At 44.5% G+C, this 15,060-nt stretch overlaps 1 protein-coding gene across 3 annotated transcripts in view; it reads left to right on the top strand.

Annotated features, from left to right (window-relative positions):
• Nucleotides 1-248: 248 nt before the first annotated feature.
• PLEKHM3 (pleckstrin homology domain containing M3) overlaps nt 249-15,060 on the top strand; it is a 78,826-nt gene continuing 64,014 nt past the window's right edge. For 2 of the 3 annotated variants that reach the window (XM_058840569.1, XM_058840566.1), the window contains exons 1-2: nt 783-895; nt 9,050-9,901. In XM_058840569.1, coding sequence (XP_058696552.1) covers nt 9,250-9,901 — 652 coding nt within the window. In that variant the 5' untranslated portion in view covers nt 783-895; nt 9,050-9,249. Of the gene's footprint in view, nt 333-782; nt 896-9,049; nt 9,902-15,060 lie in introns of those variants that run through there. The other variant, XM_058840567.1, reaches the window with a different exon arrangement.

Raw genomic sequence — 15,060 nt, 5'->3', positions numbered from 1 at the left:
AAAATCCCGCTAGGATTTTGCGTTTCCCATCTCTCCTGAAGCCAAGCGCCAGCTTCCTGAGAATCTCGGCCGCTTTAAACTTGGAAAGGTGCAACTTTACCCTTGATGTTTATACAGGAAAACCTGTGGTTTTTCGAGTTCTGTATTTTTAAGGGAAGTGAGAGTGGCGGGTTTCCCCCGGCGCTGGCGGCGGCAGGAACCTTGGTGCGGCGGAGCCGTTTCCCGCGGCGGCCGGGACGGCTTTGCGGCAGGACGCGGCGGCAGGAGGGGCCGCCGGGCAGGGCCAGCGCGGGCCCCTCCCGGAGCGCGGGCACAGCGCGGCCCGGCCGCAGGTAAATGAATCCTCCCTTTGGTCCGCGGGCGGGGCGGGGCCGGAGGGGCTGCGAGGCTCCCCGGGCCCTCCGGGGCGGGCGGCCGGGCCGGGCTTCCCGCAGCCTTCGCCGCGCTGCCTGCCCGCCCGAGCGTGCGGGGCTGTGGGCGAGGGCCCGGGCGCGGCCGCGTTTGCATTTACAGCACGAACACGCCTGTAGTCATGTGCTTGTCTGCAAGGACATGTTCCCCTCTGCATAAAAAGGCCCCGCGCTCTCCTTTTCCCCACCCGGCTCACGGTCTCGCTAGGAATTTGGGTGCTCCTCGAGTCAGACTCCAGTATGTGTAGGCACAGGGTGCTGACGCCCCTCTCTATTTCAGTAGCCAGAGCTTGTCATATTGCCGTGGTCTTCTTACCTTGCAGTAAAATTGCTTCTTTTAAGGTGCAGGCACCCAGACACAGCCAGTGGAGTTATACGTTGTGGAATCAAACAGGCCTTACAGGAGAGTCTGTGTTGTGTGGGAATGAATGTGTGCTGGCTGGAGTATCAGCAGAAATGTGGGGTCACTGGCCGTGCCAGGTGAGGTAAGGGAAGAAACTCGAGCCTACGTTTTTGTAGGGCACCATGACTCGCTCCTGACCTGTTCTGCAAATATGCACAAATGGCCCTCATCCTGCAAAGCTTTACAGACAAATCGCACTTTCAGCACTGCATACCCTACTAACTTGACTACAAAAACTCGCAGTAAGAATAAGAAGGCATCTGAATCTTAGTTGGTCTAATGCCCATACACTTTAAGCAACTGTAATTTTCATCTTGCCACTTTAATGTCTTAATTATTGAAAATTAATGAATTTGGAAGTTAAATCAGAAATCTAAAATGTGAAACAGAGCACTGTACAGTGGGAATAAAAGTTGTTATCAGTCTGTAGTAGCTAGGTAGATTGTTCCTGCAGGATCTTATCAGACTGAAGTCAGATAATTGTTAGCATTTCAATATCATCAGATGCCTTGAGGTTTCTACAGGGTTTCTGCTAAGATTTTCTGTAATGAAGATGTAGTTCAGTTTGGAAAAGACTGTGCTGGGTAGTCAAGGAACTCTGTGGTTACATCCATCCCGCAGGGTTAGCTGTTGTGGCAGGGCTGCCAGGACCTGAGCATTTGGGTTGCTGTGGTACGTTGTCGAACTTAAGCATTATTTGGATCATTGTTTCTTTTCCTTCTCCTGCCAGTTTATGTGGCAATGCACTGGGGTTCTGGCTGTTTGAAAAACAAGAGAAGAACTTAGTTGAAGGTCTGAAATGAGATTGTGATTAAGCTTTTTTGTGATTGTATTTCCCTCAATGTCAGCACGCAACCACTAACAGTTCTGGGAAATCCAGCTCTCACTGTAGAATGGCTTGTAGTGTCCCAGCTGATTCTTTAGGTACTACAGTTGGAGAGAGGAGTTAGCTCCAGCTGCAGATCAGGACTACTCCGAAACCTGTACAGTACAGATTTGGATATCAAATGTGTTTCTTACAGCTGTGCTGGGACCTCAGGGGGGAATTGGTCTCCTGTGTTTTGTTCATTCTCTTGTGGGAAATGGTTTCTTATCTTCTTTTGGGCCTCTGGGGAAATGCAAGCTGTTATGCCCAGCTTTGCTTTTTACTTCTGTTTGCAGCTCAACAAGGGCAAATTGAAAATGTTTTAATTTCTGAACTTTAAAAAAAAAAAGTCAAACATTTAAGGACTGACTGTCTTTCCTCTTCAATCTAGTCCTAGAAAATGTGGAGTGAGGAGATACTTAAAAAATTTCAGTTTGCATTAAGTAGAAATGTTTCTTCTTTTTTTTAAGAGAAGTTTTATTTCACCTGACATATACCAAGTTGTTCCACATCCTAGCAGGAGCCAAGCTGCTCCATAGAGGCAGATACCATTAGAAGTATTAGACTGAGTCATGTTGTTTGTCGTTTCCTGCTTGTCTAGTTCAATCATGCTTCCTCTTGTAGTGGAGGAGTTTGTATCACCCCTCTTGGATACCCTGTTCCTTGACAACTTCTGTACTCTGTGCTGAATTCAGGAGGTGACAAGCTTCTTTTGTGGTGTCTGTGTGCCTGACAGAACAGGCAGTGTTCTTGTGGACAAGGACAGCATATAAAATCCCAGTTATACAACTTGGACAAAACTGGAATGTAAGCACAGAAATAATTTACTCTCTCAGGTTGTTAGTTGAGACTACAGGTGTGTTTAAAACCACAGATCCATGTCTTGGGCCAAATTACTGCACTGCTTTGTTCTTTTTGTCCCTGTGGATTTTGCGAGGTCAGGCAGCCACCAGGCAGCATGCAGAGGGGGTGGTCTGGGCTTCAGTCTGATGTGACCTAGGAAAATGCCCACGATGCGTTTGGCTGGCTGCAGCCTGGGCTATGTGTCACCACCAGCTGCTCCCCTGTGGTCAGTCTGCTTGGCTTTTTGTTCCTTTCCTTGTTGAAATCCTTCATCCTTCATCCCAGCCCAGCTGCTGGGATTTTAAATGGTTGGTTATCCCCAGGAAGTGACACAGCCCTATATTACTTGGTGGTGCTCCCCAGACAGGAGGGATGTGTGTCAGATGGCTGCGAGGCAAATGAGGCAGCGATAAAGATCTTGGGAGAGCTGTCCAGCAGTCAGTTTCTGGAAAAGAAATCCTTCTGGTGGTTTGTCTTCCTACACTCCTGGGTGCTCCTCAGCCTCTGGCCCCACTTTGTTCTAGTGGAGGCTGTTGTGCTCTTTGCAGCTTAGTGTTTCTTGTGTTTTAATCACTGTTTACAAATGACAGTTAAAATTAAAGATAATGTATACTGTAAGCAGTGTTTATTGTGCATTGCTGTGTGCTCATCACTGGATGAGCTGTTCTGGAGCTGTGATCTGTTAGCTCTCCACATGGGAAGATGCTTGGCATGGATGTTAGAGGCACTCGGTGAGATCAGCAGCTGAAGAAAATCCGTGCTTCACAGACCCAGACTCGTGTCCTTGCTAAGGGTCTGCTTCCCCTCACAGAACATGGCATTCTTCTTCCTACCTGGGTTCACTTATTTCTTCATCTTTTTGCAGTGGTTTATTTTTGTTTTGTTTTCTGTAGAGTAGAAAATATCACCACTGTCTTTTAGCTTGACTGTAATTAGGCCTCAGGTTAATTGCAGCTGTTCCTGCTGTTTGCCTCTCCCTGGGTCTAGCAGACAGGATGTGGGAGCTCTTCTTCACTGATAAATGTTGGCAATTAATTTCATCCTTAAGGGCAATGAGACTGGCAAGCAGGTGGGTTTTCAACATGGAAATGGTTATGCTTACATTCAGCTACCCTCTCTTGACCCTGTAGCCAAGGATTCCTGACCAGGGAGTCTCTTTCTCCAGTTTTTGTGAGTTTTTCCTGAGTATTGCCAGTGGGTTTGTGCAGGAATATCAGTCAAAATATATTTTTGTGAGACATTTTAAAATTGGGATAGTCTGAAAAATGTAAGCAATTAATTTCTCAGTTTGTCTGTCCAGGAAAGAGGCCTTTTGGAGAGAGGTTTGAAACATATGATCTAAGGACAATTGCCTGGGTGATGTTGAACCAACCATTGACTGTCACATGGCAACCTTTTGAAGCAGTGGTTCCCTGTATATGAAAAGTTTCTTGTAGTTTTCTCTTCTTTGTAAGGCATGGTAAATTTCCTCCAGCCATTGAAATGGTGGATTTAACAAGTTTATGTGCTTTGTCTCACTTGATGACCCAGTAGGTCACCTGGGGTTTTGGAATCACTTGGGAAAAGGCTTGCCTTGTGCCATGGGAATGAAATACAGCCAGGATCCAAGAGAATGTGATGTTTGCACAGGGACGGTGTTCCAGCTGATGCTCACTCTCTACAGTTATTCCTTGTGAAATTCCTCCTTATCAGTTGCCTCTCCAAAATGAGTACAGGCAAGTGGGGGTACAGCCTTCAGCAGCTGCTCAGAGAGCTGGCCACTGCATTGCCTGGGGGTCATAACCACTCGGAGGGAAGTGTCTTGAGCCAGGACTCTTACAGGATTCTTCAGCTCCTTGTACAAGCACCTTGTGCAGAACTGCACAGGCAATGGTAAAGGCTGTGTGTGTGACACATCTGTGCATCCTCTTCTGTCCACTCAGGTGTGCCCACCTGACAAAGACAGCTCAATTTCTTAACTATCAGGTAGCACCTAAGTCATCAGCTTCATAGCTTTTTCCAGGGATTCTCACAGCAGAGCCTGGTTGTCAAGGACTATCACTGACCTAAGTGTGTCCTGTTCAGATTCAGGGTAATACCTGTCTCATGTGACTTACAGAGCAGGTCAGAAATCCTTGTAGCAGCAAAACCTGTAGGTTGTGATTGTTTCAGGTACCTCTGGAAGACATTCAGGTAGCAGTCTGAGGTTGCTCAGACTGACAGGTAGAAAAGCTCAATAGGTACTCAGCTGTGCCAGCCCCAGTGGATTTTATTCAAAGGGACGGTGCATCCACCTCTTCTTCAGATGACCTGTTGTTCAGACCAGGTTTGTCTGAACAACACATAGCCCATAAACTGGACTGTAGTCATCCAGGCCTACAGCATAGCAGAAATAAGTCCCTAGGCTGCTTGAATTTGCTCTGCTACCCAGTTGTTACCCAACTGAAAGAATCTCTCTCTGTTTTCCTTCTTGGCTTTGGAGTTTCAGCCCACAGTTGTAATGCAGTGTGAGATAAGCACAGCTGGTTCCCACAGAAGGTTCCGGTGTGTTGAGAACGGGATAGGGCAAGCTTCCCAGTGCTTGAGGCACCCCTGCTCTCTTGTTTGAGTACAGCTAGCTTGTAAAACTCCTCTTGTGCTCTTGAGATAAAATTCTAAGAAACCCTAATCTTTGCCAGGAATTTGAGCCTAAGGGTCATTAAGAATCAATGAAACTTGAGGGACTTTTAATTTTACCTGTCTTTTGCTACCTTCTACTGACTGAGAGCTCCTGTAATTTATGCATTTCCTCTTGAACATCATTGATAGTTCCTTTCTAGTTCTCTCTCCAAGTACAAGGGGAAAGGGGAAGTCTCTATCTGTTGTGTGTCACTTGTGTTAAGCATCTCTATTACCTGGAATAGAGGTACCAAGTGCCCTGAGCACCAAAACCAACAAGATTGCTTATCAAGTTGTGTGAGATCTCCTATTCTTCCTTTATTCTTTTCTCCTCTGCATTTTCTGTGCTTTTTAAATTTTGCCATGCAATGCTTGGATAATTTCCGTGACCCACGAGGATCCAGAAAATGTATCAGGAAGCTAAATGATCTCTTCTGGTGTATATTCCTTGGTGTTTGTCATTCATGATTTTTCTCTGCTGTCAGACTGTGCTGTTACCTAAGTTAAATCCATGTGGCTTCTCCAAGGGAGGTAATCTTTACTAAACCAAACTTCAGTGTCTCACGTGCTATGACCAGTAATCCTTGCTGTTTACCTCAGCCATGTGAATGATGGGGCCACTATAAACTTGTGATAGCAAAGACTACTCATGTTGTAAGTGCACGTTAATTATCTGACAGCTGCATGTTCATGCTGGGCAGATATACAGGAAAGTGTTTCTCAGCTGCTGCAATCCCTGTGTACAGCAGTTTTTGCTGAGTACAATGCAGCATATTCAGTCATCCTTTTTTTCCACTAAGACTAGTTCCCAGGGGCCTAGATGAGCACAAATCCAAGCTTATAGTTGCCCATAGCTTCATCAGTCTGTAATAGTTTGGGCTGATGCTTCTTCCTCTCATATTCCCTGCCTTCGACTGAATGTCTTTGGAAAATGTAAGGTGTTTCAAGAAACAATACATAAAGCAATGCATTTTATAGTGACTTAAAAGAAGTTTAACATATCCCATTGTTTGCCTTTTTTTTTACCCTGCCCATGAAGGAAGTGATTTTTACTGCTTTCTCCCCTGGAGGAGATGCTGATGAAACTGTTTACTGCCATGTCAGAGTTTGCTTTCAATTGGCACCAAATCCATGCAGACATGTGAACTAAATTTTTGCTGAGTGCCAGTGTCAGAAGGTGCCTAATTGCATTTATGGAGGATATATAATTGCAGGATCCCGGTGCTAGTGGGAATTACTGGCACAACTCTTTTGGTGGTGTAGGAAAGGATGAGCCTGCCACCACTGATGTCACCTTTCACATCTTTATTGAGCTAGGCAAACAGACTAGTTGGGAAGGTATGAGTGCTGCAGTTTGTGAACCATGTGATACAGGGGCCTGTCATCTTCTCATGACCATGTGATTCAGCATCCTACTGGAGATGAGGTCAGTTTGTAGTTTGGCATCACCACACTTGGCTGGGTGGTTCTGGATAGCTCCAGTCTCACAGGATCCAGAGAAACGTTCAGCTGCTTGAAGCCTCCGGCATTTAAAAATGAACTTGTTAAATGTAAGTGTCAATTTTTATCCCTTGCTTTCCATCTTTCCTAGTGGCTTAAAATAAAGAATAGGCCAATATTGTATCTGCTATCACTAAAATGCTGCAGTGGCATGTCACAAGCCCTTCTGGAGTGATTGCTGCTCCAGTTGCATGAGGGAGTGAAAGGCTGCATTCTCTGCCAATCCCCATGAGGCAGAGTGAATGGACCAGGCTGTAGCCTTTGCTGCAGGCCTGTGATTCTGTTGGTGCTAGTTTTGTTCAAGTGAATGCCTCTTGGCGATTTGCAACTTCAAAATACAATACTTGCTGTAAAAATATGCTACAGAAGGATGTAAAGTGGACAGGTTGCACCACATTATGTCCCTTAGGCTGTTCCTTGAGCTTCCAAGCTCTGTGGTACCAGGGAGCAGGACACTCTTCTGGGGCTGCTGGCAGGAATGAGCTTCAAGAGTAAACTCCATGCTGCATTAAGCTGACAATGCAGATGTGCCCAGGATGACTTAATTTCCCACTGCTGTCAACTGGTACAGTTGCACAGCTTTGCAAAGAGTCTGCTCCCATACTGTTCTGATTTGAAATAACTCCAGGTCTGTTTTGTTCAGCCCTCTGCTTGTGGTTTTCTCTCTGTCTTCAGTGTCTTTATATTAATATAATTGAAGCTGATCCTCCCCTGGTTTGCTATGAGGTTAGCAAAGTGAATCCTTGCAAAAAGTTGAGGGGAGAAAGATGTCAGTGTAGAGGCTTGATGTTCCAGAGTTGTGTATGTGATTGGAAGTTACTTAGTTGGAGTGTCTTTTTGGACATCATAGTCTGAGCTGCAGATCTCCTAGGAGGGTGAGCTGCTGCTTTTGAGCACAACTGTGTCATGGCTGGCTACAGCCGAAGCCATTGGGGGATTGTGGAGGAGATTGGTTTGTGCTACAGAATTCTGTGCTCCCTTCTTGGGGGTTTGCTGACCACCTTCCTCTCTCCCTCTGGCTTGCTATAGTAAAGGGCGCCTATTTAAGCAGCTTTCCTAATAGAAGCCAGTCTAATAGACTGTTCTGGATTTTAAAAACCCACCTTAAATAGAAGTATTATCTGGTTGGTTTTGATGCTGTTTAATAGATGTTTTTTCCTGCTTAGTGTAAATCTTCATTCGTCCTGGTAGCACTTCAGCAGCATTTGCAAGCTAATGAGCTGCTAATTATTAGCCCACCCCAGCTAATTAGTTTTGTTAAGAGTGTATTAATCTAGACAGAGCTCTGAGCTAATGCAGCTTTGCTGCTTCTAGGACTTGAGCTGATGTGTTCAAAACTCTGACTTTAAGCTGTTCTGCATGTACAGGCTCTGGGTACTGCTGTTCTCCTGCCAGTACAAATGCCCAGTCTCCAGGTCCCAAGAACTCTGACATTTGACAAGTTAATCCCAATTTAAACATACCTACTGTGCATTTCCCTTCAGCATGGCAGCACTGTGGATGGAGCTTCAAGACTGAGAAGTTAGCAGCAGACTTGGTGTGGCAGGAGTCAGCAGTGGGACATCCCCTTACTCCACCATAGGGAATAGAAACTCCCTTTCCTTCCTCCTCACAGGTGTAGGCTCAGGTGATCAATACAGCTATCAATAGTTCTAGCCTTAAAGCTCCTTGCTGGTCTTATGTTTTGCCCAGTTAGTCAGCAGTTTGGAAGTAAAGTTCTGCAGATTGGCACAGTGCAGGATATGGTGTATTCTGTTTTGCTGTTAGGATGCATTGTCTCTGGGGCTTAGGTTGCTACATGGTTTCACTTAGGTTTACAGTCATATTCTAGAAAGAAAATGTGTGGAGTATGCTGCAGCAGCCTCATAGAATTGATTTATTTGGCAGGTGTCACAGTTCTGTTCATGCAGACAGGTAGGCAAGGTAGCCACTCTAAAACCCGTGTTGGTCTCCATAAAATTGTGAGTTCAAGCAATCTTGGACAAAAAGGCAAACAATTTGGGGCTGGTTAGCCTATTTTATGACCCTGTAGTTTATCAACTTTTTCTTAGAACCCTAAGGGAAGCTCTATGAAGCATTCCTTAGGTGGCTAGCTCTCAATGCAGCTTTCTAAAGCTTGGTTAACAAATGGTATCACTTTGCTTTCCTGTCATCTGGTGCCTGATCTTGCTCTTTCAGTTCAGAAAGGAATTATACAGAGTTCATACAGAGTGAACAACAGAAACGACAGAGGGTTTCTTCATACACAATATTGGTGCCACTTGAAGGAGAAAGTTAAATGAAGGGGATTATTGTGAAAGGAATGATGTGATTAAACGTATTTAATATGTATGGGTTAGATATCTATGGAAATAGACTCTTACTGATGTGATGTTTTGCTTTTCTTTACAGGTACTCTTCATCACTATGGACTTGTTTCATAACAGGGACCATAGCCCACTTGGCCAGTGAGTGTTAGATCTTCCCTCTGAAGACAAATTGAATTGGTTACTTCTACCACTATGGGTTGGGCCTGGTGACTGTTTGCCCACCACATTTGAGTTAATAGTGTGCCAGGGACAGATGTGAAGCAGGTCCTTAGCTCCATATTGATGTGGTATCTTCTTAACGCCTCGCAACGCCTTGAGCCCACAGCAGCACAGGATATGGAGGCTCTTGAAGTGGATGACATTAGCCCTGCCTTGGAAGTGACTGAAGACTTTTTCAATAGTTTTGATACTAAGCTTGAAAAGATTGTGGAGCCCTCTGAGGTGTACAGTGTGCAGGAGGTCCCTGAACTGGTTGGGCATGAGGTATTTGATCAGATAACAGAGAGCAGGAACCTGAGGAACGTCGCCTCCTTAGCCAAAAGTAGCCTCATCTGGGATCACTGCAAAAATGGCCTCTTGGAAACCAAAGCTCAGACAGCGTTCCCTACCAAAGAGCAACGCATGGTGCAGAGGGGAACAGCTGCTGACAATGTTGCTTGGGCAGGGGAAGGGGAGACCACGGCTTTTAATATCTTCAAGATCTGCCAGCGGCGGAGAGATAGGCCTCGTTCAGTGAATGACATCCTGGTGCAGAATGAGGAAGCCTCTGTGTTCAAACCAGGGCACAACAGGTCACGCTCTGATATCAGTCATGTAAACTGGAGAGTGGTCTTCACAGGCACCTCCCTGCAGCAGCCACCTGGTCAGGACAATAACTGTGCTTTGCTTTCCTACTTGGCATTAACCAAGGGAGAGGACATCCAAGGAAACACAGGTTTGTGCTGGTGCTTTGTTTATGTTTATATGAGGAGTTTCCTATTTAGTTTTAATATCTGTCTTGAAAGAGGAGCTGGATGTTAAGAAACACACTCAAAACCCAACCGTGACGTCTCTCTTAAAAGAAGAGAAATCAGTATGGCTCTTTTGTCTTAGAGGTGGGCTCTGTGTGTTTGCCTGCTTAAGGATAATTTTTTAAACTTACCTTGATTTCTGTTCTTTTTATGGTTTAAAAAACAAAGTTTGTTTTACTTTTTGATTCTTATTCAGTTCGACTCAGGAAAAAATAATTTATTTGCTATGTATTTCTGATAATTTCCTTGCATGATTTTCCCAAACTTAAAAAAAGCTTTGAATGCTAAAGCTATTAGGAGAATGGCAAATGCAAACAAAAGCACTTTTCATAAAGTGAAAGTGTTGCCATTACCAAGAGGGTGTACAGAGCTTTACTGTAAGGCCCAAGATGTCTGCTCTCTTTAAATAATGACTCTTCAGTCCATAAACAATTAACAGAAATTAAAGCATTCAATTTGTCAATATTAATCTAAACATGTAGGTTATTGTGTTATATTGTTACATAGTTGCTGTATCCCAAAGAAGGGTGTTCTGGGTTGACAAAGGCAAGTATACTTGCTGTTATTTTTGTTTAGGGGGATATATTGCTTCTTGTAGAGTGAGGTCTCTGTTCTACATCCTTTCTTTGGAAAGGATGCAGAGCAGAAATGCACCCACAAGTCTGGGGACAAAGCTCTTTGTTTTCGTCAGCTGTATCCTGGGCATCTCCTGACTTGATGTGTAAAAACTTACACATTGACTTAATGTGTGAAAACTTCATATGCCCACAGAAACTCCGTTGAAATGTTGCCACTGAAGATCCCTACGTGTCCCTCCTGGTGTTTTAAGCTTAAAATATGATACTTATGATACGAAATTCCCATGGACCCACTTCTCCAGGTTGTCAGTGCTTGCTGTGTGCCCTCCAAGAGCCTTTCTGTATGGAATGTTGGAAGGCTGGGATTCCTTCTTTGAGGAAGAAGAGCTTCTGTGCTCTGAAAATATACTTTTTAAACCTGTTTCCTTTACCTGTTCTATTCAGCTGCTGTGCAAGTTTTTCAAGGTAGCTATGCTGTTTCTTCCCTCTGTGTTTACAAGAGTGCCTCACAAAGAGTTTGCTGCTACTGTGAGCTGAGCTGAAAAGAGAAGCGCAAAAGCAAGAAAGTAGGATTTGCAGATGTGTATCTGTGGCTATGAATTGTTCTCCAGAAAAGATTGAAGAATGTGTTTGGAGGTTGGATAAAACCTGCTGAAGTTGTTAAAGGGGTCATAGTGGTTGCATCCTTAGAAGACATCCCTTTTCAGGGTTTCAATCCAAATTAAATTAATGCATTAGAATGAATGAATTAAATGAATGCAGTGAGATACAGAGAGGACCTTCAGCAACTCCTGTCAGTCCTCACTGCTGTAAAGGACTTCCCTCTGGAGCCTGCAGAGGTCTCCCAGTCCTCCAAAGCTGTCCCAGTTACTGCATAGATGAACTCTTCACTTTTTTTTTTCTTACTGTCATAGTACACCGATTACTGTGGGCTTATCTGTTCTTGCTGCTTGCTCTTTTATTGAATCATAGAATCATTTAGGTTGGAAAAAACCTTTAAGATTATCTACTCCAGCTATTAACCCAGCACTGCCAATTCTACCACTAAATCATAATACAAATAATATGACACTGAATCCTTTCCATGTGCTAAGAAAGAAAAGGATCTGAAAAGAAGCTCTGCTTTTTGGGGCAGTATCCTAGGCCTGCTGGTAAAAGAGCTCATGTGCTGGAAATAAACCCTGTTTGTGCTATGGGGCACAAGCAGGAAGCAGAGCTAGCAGAGACAGAAGTTGTAAGCAAATTCAAGGCAGGCTTTTGTATTTCTGGGCATGTGGTCTGGCAAATAAAGAGAGAATACTGCTTCTGTAATATACAGTGAAGCTTGGCTTGGATTTTTAAAACACAGTGTTTTAAACACAGCATGGCTTGATGGTCATTCAAACACCACCACTCCCGATAGTGTGGATGCTACAGTACTTTTTCCAGGTAGCTGATTTGTTTGCCTGTGAGCTTGGGGAACTCCAGAGCTGTCACTGTGTGGAGCATCTACACACTGACAAATTGAAAGATACATACCTGCAGACTCAGGTGGGAAGAAAAGACTGTATTTTTAAGTAGGAAGATAGTGGTTATTGTAGATATGAGGCACAGTTTTCCTGTGATCTAGCAAATCCCTCCAAGAAGGTGACTAGCCCAACCCAAAAGGGTCCCAAACGTAAGTTTTGCAAAAATGCTCGGTTTAGTAAAAATCTGAGAGGAAAAGTAGTGACAAAAACTCTCTAACTTACACTTATTACTTACTAAGCATTAGAGAGTTCAGAGAGGAGTGCCCCCTCACGATGCAAACTCCTCACAAGCTAGACATCTCTGCTTCCGCTCTTTTCCAAGTTACTTGGAATGACTGTTGTCAGAAATGCTTCAGTGGTGGAGAACAGAGTAAGCTTTCCTGCCATACAGGAAAAGGATTAAAATCCTGAAAAGGATCCTGAGATGCAAGTACAGTCAGTTGTTCCGGAGTGCGTATCTTCTGGACATGCTGGTACAACATTTGGTCTCTCTCCAGAGGTGCTGGTTGCAGCAGCTGCCCCAAGTGTGGTGAGTGGTAGGTGGGTGCTAGGCTGTCCTGGTTTCAGTGCTGTGTGCAGGGCTCCTAGCTGGGATGAGGGGCAGTTCCCAAGGGAGAGGAGAGATGCTGAGGAAGATATTACTCTGTCCCCAGCTGCTGAGTCTCTTTGTTTTCCTCTGCCTTCTTCCACCTCTTCCCTTGAAATTATAACTCCAAATGGCTCAGATGTGGGCCATTTACTGTGATTATTTCAGGTTTTTTTTTCTCTTCCTCAATTTACTCTGCCTGTCTCTATAAGGAGGAAAAGAGATGCACTTTGTGTTTGGAAGGTGGATAGAGAGATGGTACCATTTGCTCTGTGAGCAAAAAGGTATTATCTGGCACGGTGCATGTGGAGGAAATAAAGGAGCAGAGCTGTTAATACGTGTGTGTATGTGCAGCATGTGGATTCAACCCGTCTGCCAGCATCTATTGCCCTGACCTAAACAATACGAGGCATTTGAATGTTAATCAAGGTGGCTGCTGGTTCTGTCCCAGTTTGAGGGAGAGCCATTGGAGCCAATTTCACAGAGCTTGAAGGGAAGAGTGGGGTGAAGGAGGGAGAGGGGTTGCCCCTGTGAAAGACAGGGAGAGATAGCCTTTCTCTAACTCAACAAAAGACAAGCAAACCTGTGTGCAGATGAAGGAGGGGTGGCTGGGGGAAGGTTATGAGTTGTCTTATTATGGAGAAGCTTGGACGGTCATCTGTACTTGATGGAAGCGAGAGAGATTGCAGTTGGAGCTGCAGAAGCGCTGCCTCCCTGATTGGATTAATAGAAAGGGAAGATGACTCTAGAATGGCTGTCCATTATCTACACTACAAAGGGATTAGTGTGGGTTTCAGAGAAATTAATGGCTTTTGAGTTAGTGCAGAAATACTAATGAATGTCAGGGCCAGAGATGTACAGTGAACAAAATTGGCTCTTTTTTAGCGTGTCCATGTGTGTGCACATCTATCCATCTGGGCTATCAAAGTGTGCTTTTTCTCTACCATTTTGGGTTATAGATTAGGCTTTCAGTTTTCATATTTAGCTGAAATACTCTCGAGTACTTTATTGATATGCAAGGTATAGTTATACTGACCTTTTTAGACCTAGTGCCAAAATAGCAATTTTTAAAATGCTTGTTACGGTTTTAGCCACATCTGCAGGAAATCTCTGTAGATGGAGTGCTTTGAGCATGGTGTTAAAAGCAGGCTCCATTCTGAGTATGTGGGTGAATGGGGAAGCTGAAGCTGAGCTGTCAAGGCGAAACCTAAGTGCCTCCTTTTTGTTAGGGTGGCTGCAAGGTAGCATCCTTCCTCCATTTTTAACCCCATGAAATTTCCATTCCAACATTAAGTACAGCAAACAGTAACTTTTCATATATGTTCATTAACTTTAACTGGAGCTTGTCTCCTTAATCCTTATAAATCCTTAAAAGTTGATCTTTGCTGAAGAGCTGGCAAAACCTTTTACACTGTTGCTATTCTGGTTCTTTCTCCTGCCCATAGAAGAAACTGAGAATTACCAACAGGCATACTTCCAGCCAAAGGGAGGAGCATCTTCTTACAATGAAGGTTACAGCCCAAGGTTGCCTCAGCTGGTATCAGAAGCTCCTGGACAGTAACTAAGTTCTTCAGATACTCAAGAGTCCCTGACTCTCCTTATGCTCTGGGAGGACAGACAGACTCACCCTTTAGCCAGCAGTGGTGAGAGCAGTTTGGCTAACAATCTTGGCTGTATTAGCTGGGAAGGCCAGTACAGCTGGGGATGTAGTTTCTGTACAGGCCTGGTTTTGTTTCCAAGCTTCATCCAGTCTAGATATTTCTGTTCTCATACTTCTGTGTTGCAGACGTCCTCAGTATACTCAGAGTTGATGTCTAAAGCTTGTTAGAGTGTGGGTTGTTAACACAAGTGTAACTGGTTAAGCTGAGATGCTGAATATGTTTTATGCCTCCAGCTATCCCTGTTCCAAAGGCTGTCAGCCCTAGGGTGGAAATCTGGAGTAGGCCAGCTCTTGTATTGCTGTGGTCTGTAATACTGTGTGTTAAGGTCAATTGATGCTGATTTTGTTGTGACCTAATTATGGTGGGCCGTGGATGAGGAGCGGTTTCCTGGTGGCTACCTTGCCAGGAATAGCAGACTCCAAGGGAGATAATCGGAGGCAGAAACCTTTACTTGTGTCTGCTAATTCTGTCACTGTTTGTAAGTAAAGTCCCAGCACAGGTACCCTTACTGGAAGGGTGAAGTAGAACTCATACGGGGTAAGAGTTTGTTCCTCAGGCCTGGGTTGTTTTGGGGTGCCAAGGGTTACAGTTGGTATTACGGTGTAAAAGTGAATGCTTCTGAATTTATACAGGGACCAACAAGAATTGTCTAGAGCCACATGCCTAACCCAAGGTGAAAATATGAATCTTGCCTGTGGTGGCTGAAGTGGTGCAAATCATATTGGAACAAATTTTGTATGGAAACCCTTT

Source organism: Poecile atricapillus, chromosome 5 (genome assembly GCF_030490865.1).
Source record: "Poecile atricapillus isolate bPoeAtr1 chromosome 5, bPoeAtr1.hap1, whole genome shotgun sequence".
In the NCBI taxonomy this organism is placed as follows: domain Eukaryota; kingdom Metazoa; phylum Chordata; class Aves; order Passeriformes; family Paridae; genus Poecile; species Poecile atricapillus.
The sequence above is the reverse complement of the archived record's forward strand: the minus strand, read 5'-3'. Positions and strand labels throughout refer to the sequence as shown.